The sequence below is a fragment of the Pleurodeles waltl genome, chromosome 7, assembly GCF_031143425.1.
Source record: "Pleurodeles waltl isolate 20211129_DDA chromosome 7, aPleWal1.hap1.20221129, whole genome shotgun sequence".
In the NCBI taxonomy this organism is placed as follows: domain Eukaryota; kingdom Metazoa; phylum Chordata; class Amphibia; order Caudata; family Salamandridae; genus Pleurodeles; species Pleurodeles waltl.
The window spans coordinates 966,231,274-966,250,627 of NC_090446.1; the positions used below are offsets into that span (position 1 = coordinate 966,231,274).

The 19,354-nt window shown below is 44.4% G+C and overlaps 1 protein-coding gene across 1 annotated transcript in view; it reads left to right on the plus strand.

The window, feature by feature from the left end:
* The window catches only part of CCDC40 (coiled-coil domain 40 molecular ruler complex subunit), a 447,448-nt gene that overhangs the window by 333,651 nt on the left and 94,443 nt on the right, over positions 1 to 19,354 (plus strand). The window contains exon 17 of the mRNA XM_069199714.1: positions 8,721 to 8,812. Within this exon, the coding sequence (XP_069055815.1) occupies positions 8,721 to 8,812 (92 nt within the window). The remainder of the gene's footprint in view (positions 1 to 8,720; positions 8,813 to 19,354) is intronic.

Here is a 19,354-nt window from a genome sequence, read left to right on the forward strand (position 1 = left end):
TGCATCCTATTGTGATTCTACATTGTTTGCACTACTTTTCTTACTGTTAATTACCTGTTTTGAGTTTGTGTACATATAATTTGTGTATATTACTTACCTCCTAAGTGAGGGTATCCTCTGAGATACTTTTGCCATATTGTCACTAAAATAAAGTACCTTTATTTTTAGTAACTCGGAGTATTGTGTTTTCTTTTGATATTGTGCTATATGATATAAGTAGTATAGTAGGAGCTTTGCATGTCTCCTAGTTCAGCCTAAGCTGCTTTGCCATAGCTACCTCTAACAGCCTAAGCTGCTAGAAACACCTCTATTCTACTAATAAGGGATAACTGGACCTGGCACAAGGTTTAAGTACCACAAGGTACCCACTATAAGCCAGGCCAGCCTCCTACAGTATCTATTCAAAAGGAGGGGAATCTGCAGTTAAAAAACATCTGAAGAACGAGTTATTTAACTTTGGTAATGCTCTTTGTTGTGAATACTGTTAAGTGTATATTCCCCACCATACCCACCCGTCTCTGTTCTTTAGCCCTTCTTAAAAATGTGGCAGGTTAAATTTTGCACTTTGTCAGTCTATCAGGTTATCACAGGTATTCTGCATCTGGGGGTGTGGAAGTGTTCAAAGATAAACTGACATTATCGTGGATGGATGGCGCCTGAATACGGCTCTGCCACTTCTGGAGGTGGAGAGAGGGCACCACTGATTCTGATTGTGCCACATTCTGGCCAGTAGGAGCAGTTTCTTTGGAAAAGTTCTGAAACCCACTCTTCCACCTAGTGAAAATGAAAAGTATAGGAATCTATGATTAGATAGCATAGCTACCAGAAGAGCATTACCAAAGTTCAGAAAAATGCCTGTCTCATCTGTCTTGTCTGTAGCTTCACTTTGGGTCAGGGTAACCTCCTTCCAATACACCAGTACCTTTGTCTGCTTTCCCACACCTAGAGTACAGTGCTGCTACACCCGTGTTGAACTTGTTAATTTTATGGGGCATGATGTACACAGCATTGAGTGTATTAGTTTACAACATGCATTCATAGAAACTTCAGGGACAACACATAGGGGGTCATTCTGACCCTGGCGGTCGAAGACCACCAGGGCCACGGATGACTGAAGCACCGCCAACAGGCTGGCAGTGCTTCATAGCCCATTCTGACCGCAGCGGTAAAGCCGCGGTCAGAAAAGGGGATCCGGCGGTTTCCCGCCGGATTTCCCCTGGCTGGGCTGAACCTCCATGGCGGTGCTGCAAGCAGCGCCGCCATGGGGATTCCGACCCCCTTCCCGCCAGCCTGTTTCTGGCGGTTTTTACCGCAAGGAACAGGATGGCGGGAACGGGTGTCGTGGGGCCCCTGGGGGCCCCTGCACTGCCCAAGCCACTGGCATGGGCAGTGCAGGGGCCCCTTAACAGGGCCCCAGCATGATTTTCACTGTCTGCATAGCAGACAGTGAAAATCGCGACGGGTGCAACTGCACCCGTCGCACACCTGCAACACCGCCGGCTCCATTCCGAGCCGGCTTCAGTGTTGCAGGCCCTTTCCCGCTGGCCCGGCGGGAAAGTCAGAATGGCGACCGCCGCCCGCCCGGGTCAGAATGACCCCCTAAGTATCCTTCCCAACTGATATTCCTCTATCGGCTTACCAATATCATTCTCTCACTTGTTCCTTAGGTTCTGTACAGTGCATTTAGAGTGGTCGAGGAGCACTCTATACAACAGTGACACAGCCTTTGTCCCCTTACAAGAGGGCATGCATCAGTTATAGTGCCTTGTGTGTGAGTGGTTCAGCTTCTCTTATCCCTGTATATGTTTTACTGTTATGGTTAGAGACTATCTCACAAGGAGATCATGGTCCTATGCTTAATCTGGGATGCATCTGAGGGTTGCACCCCTGAATCGATGTTCTACTAGGGTTAACCCCTGTACATTAGAGGAATCTCACACTTCTCTTCCAGGGGATCCTCATCAATAGTCATAAACATTGAATAGTCCCGCTCTCGTGTGGGGACCCCGGAGCATACATAAAATACACACATATAAAACTATGAAATATGCACGAAAAAAAATATATATAGCATTTTCAGTAGACAAATTTTCATACTAAACTCATATATATATGTGTGTATAACAGCAATGCAGACTATCTTCATAAACAGGCTAAAATGCTTTATTTCTAAGGAGTTTTTTTTTTTTGTTTTTTTTTTAAACAGACCTTTTCAAAATTACAATTAGAGAAAAAACTTTCCAAAGCCCCCTAGCTGGGCCAAGGGAAAGAAGCAGTAGCAACATCAGTGAAAAAAAGAGAAAAAACTACATTGAAAACAAAGGAGCATTATTAGCCAGTAGGCTGCATGCAGGTTAACACAGGAGAACCATAAAATTCTGGCACCGTGCCTTTAAGACCCTGAGCACCTCCAGTATCCCACCATGCCTCAGGGGTGAAGGAGAGGTGACAGTTGGTTCACAGTTAGGTCAGTTCTTTTTTCCGGCTTCTTCTGAGAGGATCCTGGAGCATTGAGCTCTCAGTTTTTCTGAGTTTTTCTCAGGAAAATACTTAAAAACAGCATTTTTTCTACTTTTACTCGACATTTTACACCTTTGTCTGAGTCCAGAGATTTTTTCCTGACTGAAAAATGACTTCTCTTTTTGTGAAGTGTCCTTCCTGTGGGAAGAAGAAGGCCCAGTCAGATCCACACTCTCTTTGCATTGTATGTTTGCCTCAGAGTCACTGCCCTGACACTTGCAGACACTGCAAGAACATGTCAAAAAGGACTCTGAAGGACAGGGAGAAGATCAGACTTCATGGTCTTCATGAGAGGCAGAAGACATCGTCCTCTTTGCTTCCCAGGCAGCCAACAAGCCATTCTCAGGAGGGACAGGCTAGATCGACGACAGCAGGTAGGAAGGTACCTCTTTGTTCCCCGTCGACATCATCGATGCCACCGTCACATCGTCATAGATCGACGGCGACCCGACCGACGTCAAAGGATACGACGTTGAAGGAACATGGCCACCACAGGGGCAGATCTCCGTCAACGGCAACCCACTGATCGACGTCGAGCCGGCACCGCCGTGCCCATACGCCATCGAAGGCCTCGCACCCCTCGACGGCATGAAAGACAACGTTGAAATCGCCTCAACGGCTAGAGCAAAGACATCCACCTTCGACGGCCCATCTCTCGACGGCGAGGCACACGACGTCGAGCAGGTCGCGGTCAAGGGACCGCCGGTCACCGTCGAGGCACTCAACGTCGAGACCAGAGCAACCCACGTCACTCCCTTCGACGTCGTTGCAACTGTCAACGTCGACACAGGTTTTGCCAGTCTTACAAGGAGAAGAGCGTCGCCTCCCTTCGGCAGATAAGACCACTCTAACAACTCCGGTGGTCTCCATAAGGAGTGGTTCATCTGGGCGGTCGAGAGCCGCATCGTCTGGGCATGTCTCGCCCATCAACTTGTCGCACGGACACTTCATCGCAGAAGGTCTCCTTCTTGATCATCTTCGGGGTCTTCAGTAAGAGAGTACTCCCCGACCCTAACAGATTCTCCACCAGCTAGAGTTTCCCCGGTGGACGATATCACAACCTTTAACGAGGTGCTTCTCAGGGAAGCACAAAAGCTGAATATTGAGGTCCCGGAACCTTCAACATCCTCATCCGTGATCTTTGAAACCCTGCAACACAGAGCGGTTTTAAAGAAGTTGTTACTGCTGGTGCCTGGTCTTTTACAACCAACCATGGACACCTTTTTAGCACCAGCCACCCTCAGATCAGCTCCTGCTAGGATATTAAAGAAATATAAGGCACCTGAGCAAGATCCTTTGTTTCTCAGGACTGATCCTCGCCGGACTTTGCACTCCCTGGATTTGAAAAGAGTGCTAACATTTTACTCAGATAAGACCAAACTAATTAGACGATCTCACCACTTATTTGTCAATTACGGTAATTTGAGAACAGGCGAGGCAACCTCAAAACGAACCTTATCTAGATGGATAGTTTCATGTATTGTTACTGCATATCATTTGGCTAACAAACAGCTGTTGGCTAGGCCTAAGGCTCATTCGACAAGAGGAAAGGCGGCTACTGCTGCCGTCCTTAATAATGTTCCAATCTCTGAAATTTGTAAGGCTGCTACATGGAAGGCTGTACATACATTTACTAGGCATTACTGTTTGGACTCAGATACCAGAGCAGACGCCCAAGTTGGGCAAGCATCTCTGAGAAATTTGTTTGCATAATGCATATCTCTTCCTGCACTTCTATTAGACAGTCCGCAGAGTTAAGGGAGGGGCTTGCTAATCTATTCAGTGTTTATGACTATTGATGAGGATCCCCTGGAAGAGAAGGATAAGTTACTTACCTGTAAATCCTAGTTCTCTTCCAGGGGTATCCTCATCAAAGTCATAAACAACCCACCCTCCTCCCCGGACGCAAGTCTCCTAGAAGTGCAGGACACACTATCTTTAGAATCTGCTGGACAAGTTGTCACCGTAAAAAAGTACTGACCTAACTGTGAACCAACTGTCACCTCTCCTTCACCCCTGAGGCATGGTGGGATACTGGAGGTGCTCAGGGTCTTAAAGGCACGGTGCCAGAATTTTATGGTTCTCCTGTGTTAACCTGCATGCAGCCTATTGGCTAATAATGCTCCTTTGTTTTCAATGTAGTTTTGTCTCTTTTTTTCACTGATGTTGGTACTGCTTCTTTCCCTGGGCCCAGCTAGGGGGCTTTGGAAAGTTTTTTTTCTCTTATTGTAATTTTGAAAAGGTCTGTTTAAAAAAAAAAAACTCCATAGAAATAAAGCATTTTAGCCTGTTTATGAAGATAGTCTGCATTGCTGTTATACACACATATATATGAGTTTAGTATGAAACTTTGTCTACTAAAAATGCTATATATTTTTTTTTTTGTGCATATTTCATACTTTTTTTATGTGTGTATTTTATGTATGCTCCGTGGTCCCCGCATGAGGGCGGGAATATTCAATGTTTATGACTTTGATGAGGATACCCCTGGAAGAGAACTAGGATTTAGAGGTAAGTAACTTATCCTTCCCTTAATATGAGGTGCTGGTATGCCCCACAGTGATAACCCCAATGCATAAAATATTGATGTATGTGTTCATCAAAAGCAACAAGACCAACAGTATTTACGTACACTTAGCTGTTGTGTTATGGTCTTAATTTTGCTTTTGTGTTTAATGAGTATTTGCTACAATTCCCTCACTGTAAGGGTGTAGGTGCCTTCCCTTGAGTCTCTGTTCTCAGATGCTCCCAGCCTTCTGGATAACCATTTAAGCCGAGCAGCCAAGTAATATCACTCATACTCTGGGACATTTAGACCCACTTTATTGAGGGGAATCTGAGTTTAATCAGCCCTGTTCTGAAGCCCATATAATTTCTATTAGCATGACATTCAGCTGTCAAAAATGAACCCCTACAGAATATGAATTGGCAGGGATGCGAAAGTATCTCAGGCCAACTACCATTTTCAACATAGCTATTTTCATGTACATGGGCAACAACACTGTCCTCCGAAAAGCACATTGCTCCTCGTTGCGGCTAATGCCCTACTTATATTCCCTTCTAGCACGTCAAACTCAGAATGATAGATCCACACCCCTAAGGACCAAAATGTGGTGGGTTACCACCTCTGATCTGTTTTCTAGGATTCTCCAGAACAGGGCCTGATAGACTGTCTAGACCCTCTGTAGGTAGCGATCAATTCTTTACTAATCAGAGGAATAATTAATAGACCTAATACCCTCTTTCCAAATGAATAGGCACACTCAAGAAATCACCCGACGAATGCACTTATAGTTTTTATTAAAATAAAAAACATACCCTAGTGCACACAATATGAATAGTAGTTAATATGAAAACAGACAAGATAGTGGCAATGATATTTGTCAATAGGAAGATAAACAGAAATTATTATTACATTGAGTGTAATTTAGGATTTCTGTACATTGCTATCCCAGACCCTACCTTCCACTGGCTAACGACCCCTTCCTTCCCCTGTTTAACGACACCTCTCTTCTCATGGTTAACTAAGCTGGTATTACAAGCAAAAGAGGCACTACTGTGAGTTTCTTAGATATTCTGCTCCCTTAAGGGGTACAGGTCGATGGCCATTTTGTCACTTTTGTGTTTCAGGGTGTCTTTGATGTCAATTGTGGCTAGCATTTCCTCTGGTGCCATTCTGTGTCAGACTGCACAGGGGTTATTCCAGTAGTCGTGGCATTACTGATGACCTGTGTTGCATTCTTGGAGTTCTTATGTCACCTTGTCTTAGCGTTTACTTACACTATTCCTGGCCATTCACTACATGCCCGATCAGCAGTGTTTAGTGTAGTAGCGTGCTTCCACGGGGACTTTGTTACCTTCTCGAGATTCATCCCCCTCACGTGCTCTGTTCATACCTGGTAATCACTGCTGTTCAAGCTGATCCAGCATACTACCTAAACTATGGCATCCAATTTGCTGCCTGGTGAGAGACCTGTCATGCATGTAGTCCAAGAAGAACCATTACTGTCCACTTCTTTTTGCTGTGCGGTAATATGACCCAGATACATTGCCTACAATCATTATAGCAAACGGATGAAGCCCCGATCCATGTCTAGTTCAGAAGAATCCTAGAAAAGGTTTTCTAGTCCCTAACAGGTTTCTTCTCTGAAGCTGCATCTTGTATAGAGATAAATTAGTTGAATCTGAATCCATACAAGAAAAACGGTTTATTGGAGATTTCCTTATTCTGATGTTACCCGAGAGTGAGAGCTGCTACTGATTAGCAGTGTGTGTCCATTTCTCCTGATCCAAGTGCAAAACACTGGTGTTTTCTTTCACTTTTGCTGTGTGGACTTGGTGCTAAAGTGGATACTTCCACTCTTGTCGGATAGCCATATGTTTGTGTCCATTTTTCCACTATTAGAAGTCTATGGGCCTGATTTAGAGTTTGGAAGACAAGGTACTTTGTCACAGAGTTACAGAGTACCCTATCTACAAAATACTCAGCCCATCCGTTCTATTTTGAGTCAGACAGACTATCAGTTTTCTGACAGTGGTCCTACCGCTGCCTCCGCTGTCAGAAAGCTTGTATGATCAGCTTGACATAGTAGGGGCTGTCAGAGTAAGGACATCAGAGCACCATCCTATTTAGAGTGGACTGTCTTTTGTTTCACTCTGCCACCGCCAGGTTTTACTTAGTCACGAACAGAGAAAAAAAATAATTTGTTCTTTGTTTTTCAGATACTTGCGCTTTGGACTTCACTAGAGCTGCCATGTTGGTGGCTTCTGTGAAGGTATAGGGATCACTGCAGGGCTAGCAGTGATCTTCTATTTTGGTGAGCAACAGTCTGATTGGAGTTGTGAATGAGAAAACCTCTGCCACCCTGATGGATGGTGGCCTGCCACCCAGATGTAATTCAGGCCCTGTTTCTAGTGTAATAAACTGTAGTTCAGATACTCACTTGTACTTCTTCACTGAACAGCATAACCTCTTTTATGACTGGTTGCCTGTGAATTCTGGTTGACTGTAATGGCCTCAAACATTTCAGGGATTTGTGCTTCTATAGGTTATGGCACCAGGGATCCTACAGCTTTAAATCTTCAGACATCTGTGTCTAGCCATACAAAGTATACTATACTTGATATTTGGAAGCTGCATATCCTTTGAATGTGACCACAGAGTAATGGAACTGATTTTCTCCCAATCTAGGTGCTCTCTAAATATTTTCTGGGCCTGATACAGGACCTTTTTGTTCTAGTTGGCATCACCATCTTAATCTAATCATGTCGTCTGACCCACCTAATTAAATCAGTTGATACCAACAATATTAAAAGGTGATATGAAGATTGTTTTCAGTTTCTACAACTTCAGACCCATTACAGAGTGAGCTGCAATCACTCAGTATCTGCAAAACAAGACGTAATTTGTTCATAGCAGATGTCTCGAAGAGTCATTCCTTGTACATTCCCAAAGTATGGTCTAACTTCCATGTTAGCCATGAATTCTCTACTCAGTCTAGGTCCTATGCCTAATGATGCAAAGATGTAAACTACTTGACTTGGATGTTAGTGGGTATTATGGTTAATGTATACAAGGAATAATAGCGATTCACCCAGGATCTTTGGCACCCAGGGGAGAAATGCTTCAGGAATATCACCAATGCACCTGTTACCCACTCTGTATTTTCAGGCAGTTTAAAATGCTTTTATATCTGCATGCCTCAATTCTGGAAGGCATACATGTCCCTTTATCTGTATGCTATGATATAATTTGCAGGGTGCAATGTTTGGTATCTTGTATGATATTTGCGGGCACCAGTATTGAGGCACTCATGTATTTGTTGCTCCTTGTTGAGTGCAGCCATTGCCATCCTACTGTTCAGTTCCTGCATAGAAAGTAGTTTGGTATGTTTCCCCTATTGTGAATTTAGTGGTTTTGAGACAAATAGTACAAAGGTTACTGCAAAATGTGAGTAACTTATTCCATTTACATCTTTGTACCCATGCATGCAGTGTTGATGCACATAATCATCTTCTCTGGTCATCATCCCACCCAATCTCCAGGACTGGAAGGAATTCTGGTGATTAGCTCTTATGTTTAGTTCATTGTTTATTATATCTATTGGTTGTGAGCCAAACGTGATTGCTATGTTTCCCAGTTATGACTCTGTCAGTCAGGTCAACTGGAACTTCATGTGTTCCTTGTTTCTTGTGCACAGGATGCCGAAAAGGAATCCATCCAGATGCAGCAGAAGCTGGACAGCCTGCAGGAGGAAAAGGAGCGAATACTGAATAGCCTTGTGGAGGCAGAGTGAGTCCACTTAATACTCCAGAGAGAACGTTGATGGCTGAGATGGTAGCTAGGGGAAAGAAGGGAGGAGAACGGCTTGCTGCAGAGGATCATGGCACCCCTCTGCTAACTTTTTCAATATTATGCCGGTGGGCTATGGTAGAGAAGATGTAATGTTGAAATAAATGTAGGTATTCATCTCAGACTGCATCTTCTCAGTAGGTATAGGTGTGGGACTGAGGGAGATGTGGGGGATTAAATATAACGTTAAAGATGGCATTTGAGTAGTAGTAAACATTTGGAAAGATTTGGGGCCTTTGGACCTAACATAGGGGAATCTTAATATTTGGTTCACGGGCCTCTGGATCAGCATCAGGCTTTAGGGGATTGTAGGTAGGTCCATAGCTTACAGTTGAATGCACATTGACCTTGAATGGCTAAGAGAATCAAGCCTACAATACCCATCATTTCTCAACATCATAAGTTTATATGTAAATAATAAGTGTAATGTAAATAAGCCATTATCATGTATTTATGTGTGTATATGTGGTATGCATATAGCACGACCCTAGCCGAAACCAAGCGGAGTGCTGTACAGGGAAATTGATACTTAATAACATAATACTGACAACAGAAAATCAACATGAATAAAATGCATAGTTTTACAAAACAACACTGCACAATTAATGAGGCCTACAAAGTGAGTAAACTAGTCCCTAAGAGCTTTAACAACCTTTCCCAGCTCTAAAAATAACAGTTTTCGAGGTACATCGTGCTTAATTTTTCATGTCCTCCATGTAAACTTTGTGACAATGCATACAGTCTTCTCTTTGTGTGCTATGGGGCAAGACCAGAACTTACCAGGCCATCCTTATTTCATACTTCACTATGATTGGTCTCAGCCATTGTCGTCTCAACTTGGTGTGTTTAAGATAAAATTGATAAAAATGCAAAATTGTTTAAGGAGATGATATTTGATGGTAATGGTAATTGCCCTTTGGAGTTCCAACAGGCAGTTAAGGATGTAAGTGGGAGAACCCTTAACCTAAGCAATAAAACAGTCTCCTTAAGGACAAGGGATATATTGCACTTAACTAAGTTTAACTTTTCCACCTTGTAATCCAGTACATAATTACACCTCATAATAGTGTAGGATGCTATCTTAAAACCGTTGAGACAATGCCTCTCTCAGTAGGTTAAACACTTAATGACTGTCCCTGTTGATAATACTCTTGTTGCTGCCACATATGGTTTAAATTGAGATCCCTCTTGGTAGAACCAATATTTTTCATCCAAGAAACTTCAGGTAGAATAAACAGGCCTAAGACAAGGCTTAGATGACAGCTGGACCCAAATCAAAGCGTACATGATACCCTCACCAATTTAATCTCAAAAGGGCTAATTTTATTTTTATCAGAACAAATAGGATGCTGTGTTCAAAGCAAAGTACATCAATCTGCAACTTTAGCTTGATAAATTGCCATCTTTAGAATTATAGCAATTCTGAAATCATGAAATGGACTTCAGAATACCCTAAGCTGTTCGGGTGAGAGACAGCGCACTTTAGTGCTATCTGGGGATTTCATGAGCCTGAGGAAGTAGACTGTAGTATCCAGATAGTCAAAGGAGGTAATGCGTTCTGGGCAAGACTTTCTCATTACAGCTATGTGAAAATACTTCTAATAAGGAATGAAACTCACTTTAAGTTGTCTGTGGACAGCAAAATAGGAAACTCCCCAACTCTTGGAACATATGGGGGTATCATATCTCAGCATAACAAGGAGATAATATAAAAATATATTGAATGAAAAGCTGAGGACAGGGACTTACCTTGGGGCAACCCAACTTCAGTACTGAATGCCTTGTTTATTTTGCCATTCTGACTAAATCTGACTCTACGGTAATTGCAAATAAGTAGAGTTTTAACAAACTGCACCATAGAGTCCTATTCAAGTTTTACTTTGTTGCACTGGGCGGAAAAATGGCGACTTTCAAATGTACAGAGCCTAAAAATAGGTGTACTTTCTTAAACTTGTCATATCCAAAATAGAGATCCACCCTAATGTTTTGCTTGAGGGTGCCGACCAGTTTCTGAAATCCTGCCTGCAAGGGGGTAAGTATCTTTTCTCATCAAGGATTTCCTAATTACATTATACGATTATTTTGAGAAATATTTTAGCCATCTACATCTATTGTTCATTAATTCCTAGCAACTGCTTAACAATGGAGCATAACAATGGATCATAACAATGAACCACAAATACCGACTTGAGATATATAAAATTTCTCTGGGATATGATCCAGCCCAGGATCCTTTTAATGTTTTGGTCCCCTATAATTTTTCTCAATACATTTAAAGGCAAAAATTCTATTTCTTTAAGGTGAGCTATTTGCGGCATAGAAAGAAATTTTAAAGCCCAAAGTGGCACTGTACAGGTTATAATGACTGGCCTATAGATGATCAGTCACATTCAAAGTCACTTAAGGGACCACCCGATCACACTTGCAGCAACCAGTCACTAGAATTCTCTAGAGATATGCATTGAAGCTGAATCCTAAGCGAAGATCCACTTGCCCCTGAGCAGAGCCAGTAGAGCTAGGCCTCCTTCTCACCTGTGTGTGCAATGCGGTGTCTGAGATACCATCTGGGGCCAAGTCAGTATGACCACTCCTGGTGTAACATTTCAAAACCATACGCCAACAGGAGAAGCACAGCCCCTGTCCTGGTTGGTGGAAGTGAATCAACTCACTATAAACTAAATAACTGTGTTCTAGTCAAAGAGTGTGGCATTGAAGGGTGGAACTGCACACTTTGGGGCAATTCACATGCTGTCATGACCCTTGCAACAATTAACTGCAGTAGGGATAGGCAGGAATCCAGAAAGCATCGAGAGATCTGTACCCACCAACTTCCCCCATGAGCACAAATTATCCTAACTTGTACTCACTGTATTTTTATACAATAAATTACTATTAGGTAGCAGCCAAAATTTAGATCATCTGACTCTCGCATCGATTGATAGCTGTCTTGCAAAATTGCACTAGTTTTCTGTATCCTGATTTTTGAATGTACAGTTATGTATTGTGAGTTGAAAGTAAACAATTTTTGTTCTTGCATAAAAACACTGACTGTTCATTGATGTATTACTTCTGTTATATGTATCACAAAATTCTGACGTTCTTTCCCACACCATCTTCCCGAGTAGGTCTTGGATTTCGCTACTAACTTGGTGCTCAGTTTTTAGAGACCAGTAGTATGGTAAAGCCACACATCCTCAGTGGTAAAATGCTCTCATTGTTACAGTTGGAGCTCATTAACCTCTGTCTGCTCTGGGACACCTGAAAAAGATTCCATCATAGCTTTCCTCCATTCATGTACGCTTAAGAGCTCTAAGTGCAAAGGCTCCCTCCTTCAGTCATAAAGTGCTCTGAAGCTCCCTGCAGGCTTGATACTTGGTCTAATAGTAGGGAGTACTAGGGTTCCTCAATGACAGGGCACCTCTGATCTCACGTGCTCCATGTGCTCACAAGTTTTGTCTGCCCAAAGTCTCTCACTTGTTGGCCTGTCAACACAAAAGGGGTAATTCTGACCCTGGCGGTCTTGGACCGCCAGGGCTAGAATGACGGAAGCACCGCCAACAGGCTGGCGGTGCTTCCCTGCCCATTCTCAGAAAACCGGGTCCGGCAGTTTCCCGCCGGATTCCCCCCGGCTGGGCGAATCCGCCAGGGCAGCGCTGCAAGCAGCGCTGCCCAGGGGATTCTGACCCCCTTCCCGCCAGCCTGTTTCTGGCGGTTTTCACCGCCAGGAAGAGGCTGGCGGGCACGGGTGTCCTGGGGCCCCTGAGGGCCCCTGCACTGCCCATGCCACATGCCTAACAGGGCCCCAGCCTGCTTTTCACTGTCTGCCTAGCAACTGCACCCGTCGCACACCTGCAACACCGCCGGCTCCATTCGGAGCCGGCTTCAGTGTTGCAGGCCCCTTTCCCGCTGGGCCGGCGGGCGCTACCTTGGCTAGCGCCCGCCGGCCCAGCGGGAAAGTTGGAATGGCCCCAGGGGTCTTCTGACCGCGGAGCGGCCAAATGGCGGTTCCCGCCTGGCGGGCGGCAACCGCCGCCCGCCGGGGTCAGAATGACCCCCAAAGTCTGCCTTCCTTAGCTCATACAAGGACTGCTCTTGCAGATGGGGTGCTCCGCTGCCCAGCGCTGTACATTCTGTCTAGCACTGCACTACACCACCTTTTAGTGACTTCCTTAATGTCTTAGTGGCCTTGGCCATCCCTTGCTTGTGCTCTCACTAGGGCAGCACAGGAACAAGGGATGGGGCTTTTTGCAGTTGAAGCAAAGGCTTAGGCTAAAACATGAACTCCCAGGTCCTTCCTGACAGTTTACCTGGAGCAGCAGTAGTGATCTGTGGAATACAAGAAGAGAAGGGTATGAGGCTTGCAGGGCGGAGAGGATGGTGGCCGTTAATTCTAAGACCTACCATTGAGTGTGTACCAAGCAAGCTAAAACAGTCACACTCACCGGACCTGCCTGTGCTCATCATCGCCAGATAATCACTGTATGCCACACGAGGACCAGGGTTCCTGACACCTGGTGCCCTCCAGGCGCAGACAGGTACGACGTGCTTGCCTTAGGCGCCCCTCGGGAGGCTGTGGCGCACACACTGCGTGCGTCCGCTCTGCGGACGCGCTATCCTCGTATCAAAATCACCCACCAGGAATGGGGGGCATGGCCCAGGGGTATGTCTGCTGAACTGTTGTAGTTCAGCGAGTCACTGCATGTTAAAGAAATGCATCCCTGCACAAGGAAAAAGTGAAACAGCAATCACGGCTGGCAACCTGAGCATAAACTACATAACTTTAAAAGGCCCATTTTAGCAAATGCATTCTGCCCATTTAATCCACCAGGAGTTTTTGCAAATGGCTACCCAGCTTGTGAACGTTTAACCTGAGTCACACTCACAGTAAATTCATAGTAATTGATTGAGCATGTTAACCAGCGCCGTCTGCCTTTTAAGATAAGGCCACTGCTTCTCGAAGGACCAGTTGGGGGAAAGGACCTGGGCTCCACTGCCACCCGGTTGCCTTTCAAGATGTCAGGAGGCTCTTGGATCTAGGAGTGTGGCAAGGGGGGTGTTTTGCTGGCTGGGGTCTGCACAGGATTCCCCCTCCAACAGGAGAGAGCTCCAAGAGCAAGGCAGAGGACCGGACTGGCCAGTGAGCCAGAATATCCAGTATCTACAAAAAGCTCACCTTTAGAGGCCGGAAAGGCCTGAAGTGGAAGATTCTGGTGGCTAGCGCTCACCACCGTTACCAAAAGAACTTCTCCCTCGTTGACATGGGGCCTGCAAGGCCCAAGATAATATCTTGGGAGAGGGACAGAGCAAAGAACATACCAATTTTGCTGCAATCTTCAGGAGTTCTTCCCCTGGAGAGCCAAGCCCCTAGGGTATACAAAAACACACCCATGCATCCCCCAGGTCAAACACAGAGTCCTGAGGGACCACATACCTCTGGGACAGAAGACCAGGAAAAGTGTGGCACATCACTGCACACTCACCCAACCCTGGCAGCATGCAGCCCATACTTCCAGTTCCTGTGACGAGGGGGGAGCGGGCCACATACACTTCTACCTGCTTCCCACCTCATTGACACAGGCAAGAGAAGGCCTAGCACCCAAGGGAGGTTTCTGCCAGGCGAGGAGCCAGCTGGACAACATGGTAGTGGGCTTCCCATGCTGCCTCACCAAAGTGGTTGCCCAAGGTGGCAGTGGGTGTGGGACACATATAAAAAAAAATTAAAAGGCGGCAACAGGCGCATGGGCATCAAAAAAATGGAACTACTCACAGCTACAAATTTGCTCATTAGATATATACTCGTGTGGCAGGGTGATTCCTCCATTAATCCCTGCATGCGGTGAAAATAAATTTATATTGGACTGTGTTGTGCCACAAGGAGTCACAGGGGCACCACCAGGAACCTACCAAGAGCCATGGTCTGCAGCGATTGAACCATCTCTCCAGGAAACGTTTGCAAAAAAATGACTGTAAATCACCTGGATTTTGTAAGAATGTCCTCAGGAAAGGTGTATCTTGCTTTCAAGCATTCCCCAGAGCTGGAGCTTTTGCTCTTGGGCTCTGGAGTGCAGGGGTCCCTCGTGGTTGGTGCCATGGCTGCACTTTGTGTCCTGTTGATGCTGAAGGAAGACTGACACGTTTTCAAATTAAAATGCTTTATTGACAACATTACTGCTGAACACTGCAATGCTTATGCTTATAATGAATCCATATGAATATATTCCTTGTCCCTCTGGGGTTTAATTCGTAGCATGTCAGCTTCTACGTCCCCACCCGCCCCCTCCGCTCCGCTGGCCTCGCACTTGCTGCCGTCCCTCGCACCCGCCGCTCCACGGCGGGTGGGAGATCTTTCTCCTTCCTGGCGGCCAAGACCTGGAACTCCCTCCCCACCAGCCTCAGGACCACCCAGGACCACTCCGCTTTCCGGAGACTCCTAAAGACTTGGCTGTTCGAGCAGCAATAACCCCTCCTTTCCCCCCTAGCGCCTTGAGACCCGCACGGGTGAGTAGCGCGCTTTATAAATGTTAATGATTTGATTTGATTTGTGCCAGTTTTATTGATGTGGTGCAGCCTAACAAAGCCTTATAATGTGATGTTGCATCTGATATAGATATTGGTAGTGTTGCGATAATAGGGTTAAGGAACCCATAGGGATGTAATCTGATATGAGGAAGCCACCAAAGATAGTTCTATTTACCTGACGTATATATTTGTAATTTAATGCATCATATTTAATAGTGTGTGTAATAAAAATATTTTTTCTTTTTAGAACAAAAAGTACTAACTGAACAATAATTTTAGTGATGGTGTTGTGTGCCAGTGAAATGGGATTTCTAGCCCACACCTCCTCCCCTGAGTAGCCCTGGGTTGCTCTGCTTCCCTATTCACATCCTTCTCAACTTAATAACACAATATCTGCAGCCCAGATTTCACCTATTCCTACTAGTCCAAAGAAAACAAACATTTTGACTAGGGGTTCAAGCTCCAAGCCTCCCCTCAAGCTCCTAAAGGCACCCATGGTGTGAGACCCCCAGTCGGGTTGCAGCTCAGACCCTCATCAGACTTTCACACTGCATGTTGAAGGGTAATAGACAAAGCACTTGGTAAGCTGCAGCCTTCACAGCACAAAAGTGAATCCGCTTGCCTTGTGTTACCCTTCTGTCTACACTCCCTCATGCAAAGCGAATACTTTGCTTAGAATCCATAGATCATTACTCTTCCTAGTTAACATAAGGAAGCATCCTCCTGACCTTCTTGAATTTCCTCCCAGACAATTTCCACTTTCATTGTTAGTAGTGAACAACATTTCAGGAAACAAATGAGACATTGCAGTGAAAGGATGCTTTCTTTGTTTTGGCTAGCACAGAAACATGTAACATAAGAGGTGAATTGGGCTAAAATTGAACGAAATGAGAACTACCAAACTATGAGCTTTAAAACACTGCTTATATGATTCTCCATAAGCTAACCCTTTATCTGATCTCATCTGTCTTGTCCCTTTCAACGCTCCCTTCCCCAAAACTCCCAATTAAGTCTCCCAACACTTATAGCAAGAGGCCTTTGATCTAAAACAATAGCTTGTAGGTGTCCTTTCCTGTCCCGGACAACTCATAATTCAGCACCTCTGAATGCAGGCTTCAGCCAGCAGTGGTGATTGAGCCTCCTGGATACTGCCTCTCAGTTCCAATCTGGGAGAACAAAGGCTTTGCCCGCCTCTTTCATCCAAGAACGTTGACCTTGGACCATGTAGGCACATTTTAGGGAAAAAGCAAACTGCTCCTACTACTTTAAGGCTGGTCTTAATGTCACAGTGTAGCTTTGCTGATTCCTGGACAGTTGGCCACATTCTGCTAACCCTTCCTATTTGTGAACATATGTCCTGCATTCTGTGATTATCAACATTAGAAGATGAACGTACACAAGCCCTACAGGCCATGGAAAATCAAGTACTCCATCACTTTAAGGGTGATTTTGGTCCCATCTGTGTAATCTGTCCCATTGCAAAGATATGACCTGCAATCTGTGTTTAATGGAATTATAAGATGAAAGTACATTGAACCCTGCCGGCTAGGAAAAATCAAACAATTTGCTGGTCTCAATGCATTAGGCTAACTTGATGAGTTCTGGGCCCTTGGTCCATCCTGATGATGCTTTTGATTGTGAAGATATGACCCAGATTTATCGTCATTAGAAGAAGAATGTATGGTGAGCTTTTCCAGACAGGAAAAATCAATCGCCCATCTAACACTTTAAGGCTGATCTCAAGCTAGCCTTTATTGTTTCCTGGACGTTTGATCCCTGCTGTTCCCATCATGTGACCCACCCCTTTGCAAAGATATAACCCGCAAACTGCCTTTAACAGCATTCAAAGATGAATGTACTCTGAGTCCTAACAGCCAGGAAACATCAAACTACTTCCTACCACATTAAGACTGGTGGCCATGTCTTGGACTAGCCTTTGCTGATTCATGGGAACTGGTCTCATCCTGCTGACCCTTAGTATGGGCGAATTTCCAATCTTTCAATGAGGTTTCCAGAATAAGTTCTGGTGAAATAATAGTCCTATGTATTTATAGTGTGTTACAAGTTCCAGTACAATTTTATTACAGGCCAATTGGATTTCTTTTCAATAAAGATCACTTGCATTTTACTTGTATTTTTGGCTCATTTATTGTGGTCACTGAATTGGGTGATATATTTAATCTATCTTCGGAATTCTGTCGGTATCTGGTGCATAACAACGAAACCATCTTTATTAACAGTACATTAGTGTGCAGTCTGCTGGTTTTGAGGGGGGTGCAGTTAATGTTTTCTAGGACCAGCAGGTAGACCAAGGATGTACAGTAAAAGTACCTCCACCCCTGCAAGCACCAAGCACCTGACTGTGTTGAATGCAGTGCAGAAGTCCACGAAGAAGGACTATATTGATCACTGCACCTTGAATTTCATGCTAACAAAAAAAAATCTGAACACCTGGTGCATGGTGCTTCTCCCTGGATGGAGGCCCACACATTCCCTAAGTACAAAATCTTCACACGCAATCCAGATCAGCAACATTTCAGACAGAATTTGGCTAAATAAGTTTGTTGCATAATCCTGGTGAGTGATTAGCAAACAAAATTGGTTTTTATTTGTAAGCATCTCACCTTTAAAATGGTTTTACAATACACAAAGCTGAAAGTTTTTTTTAACACAGGAGAGGTGAAGATGCCCATCCCACCATTTTAGGGATGTGTTTTTTTTACCTGCCGTGGGAATTCTATTCGGCAGTGCCAGTTGGTGGTATTAAAAAACAGTGGATTGCCACATACATTCACTTTACATACATTACAAAATTACATCAAAACACATTACAATAAAAAATTAAAAAAGAGAAAAATTAAGTTTTTACTTTCCTTATCCTGCAGCTCGTCCTCGATGCTCTCCAGTCCCAGGCTCTAGACTCCACCGAGTGTGAGGTGACGTCACACAGCAAACTTCCTTATCCAATCCAGACCCTGCTCTCATGCTGTTAAGCAGCATGAGTGAAGCATCTGAATTGGTTGGAGCAGGCTGCCAAAGCACTCCAAAAGGCACTGCAGCCCTGTGCCTGCTCTCGAACCCAGCTGTCTAAGACAGCTTGGTTGAAAGGTTTGAATTGTGGATGAGGTTAAAATTGCGCATGTTGGGCTGGCCATAGTAAGATAGCTGGTCAAACCAACATGCATACTTCAAACTGAAGCAGACACTCCTCATTGCTGCCAATCGGCAGCAATGACACACTGACCCCACCCCTACACTCCATTCAGCATAGTGTACAAAATAAAATGGTAATAAAATCATGTTATTACTATTTTTTTTTTCACTGTTTCTCCTCAGCTCCTATGGAGGAACTGCAGTTGCTATTTGGACCTCTTACCTTACTGGTTTTAGTAACTTAGTGATCGTAATAAGATTGGTGCTTTAAAGTCTAAAATATTAAATTATATAATACAGAATTCATTACATGTCGAAGTATGATCACTATAACATTCAGTTTGCGTTATGACACTCTTGATCAAACCATACTGACTGTTTCACTCTCCTAATGCCTTTTTATGGTCCGACTTAACAACACAGCGGTTGCCAGACAATTATGTGAGAAACACCAGGAAAGGGGCTTCGGCTCCGCACACAAGTTGGGATCCAGGAGTACATGTTTTCATTGGGCAGAAGCTGTGTGCTTCCACAAAAAAGTGTTTGCCCACCACACAGCTGTTATCATTGTAATTATTTATCCAGATGCCCGAGCTTGAACTTCAGGGGCACAAACATAATGGTTTAATGCTATTTAAGTGTCTTAAATAATTAGATAATTCATGGTGTTTTTCCTGACAGTGGTGCACGTGGGATGAGTGCAGGCATTACTCTATATGGATTTGTAGGTCAGGCTTGAAATTGAAACTGTCACCTCACCGTAGGTGATCAGCAAAAAAGACCTTTCAGAGTCCTACTGCAAGAGACTCT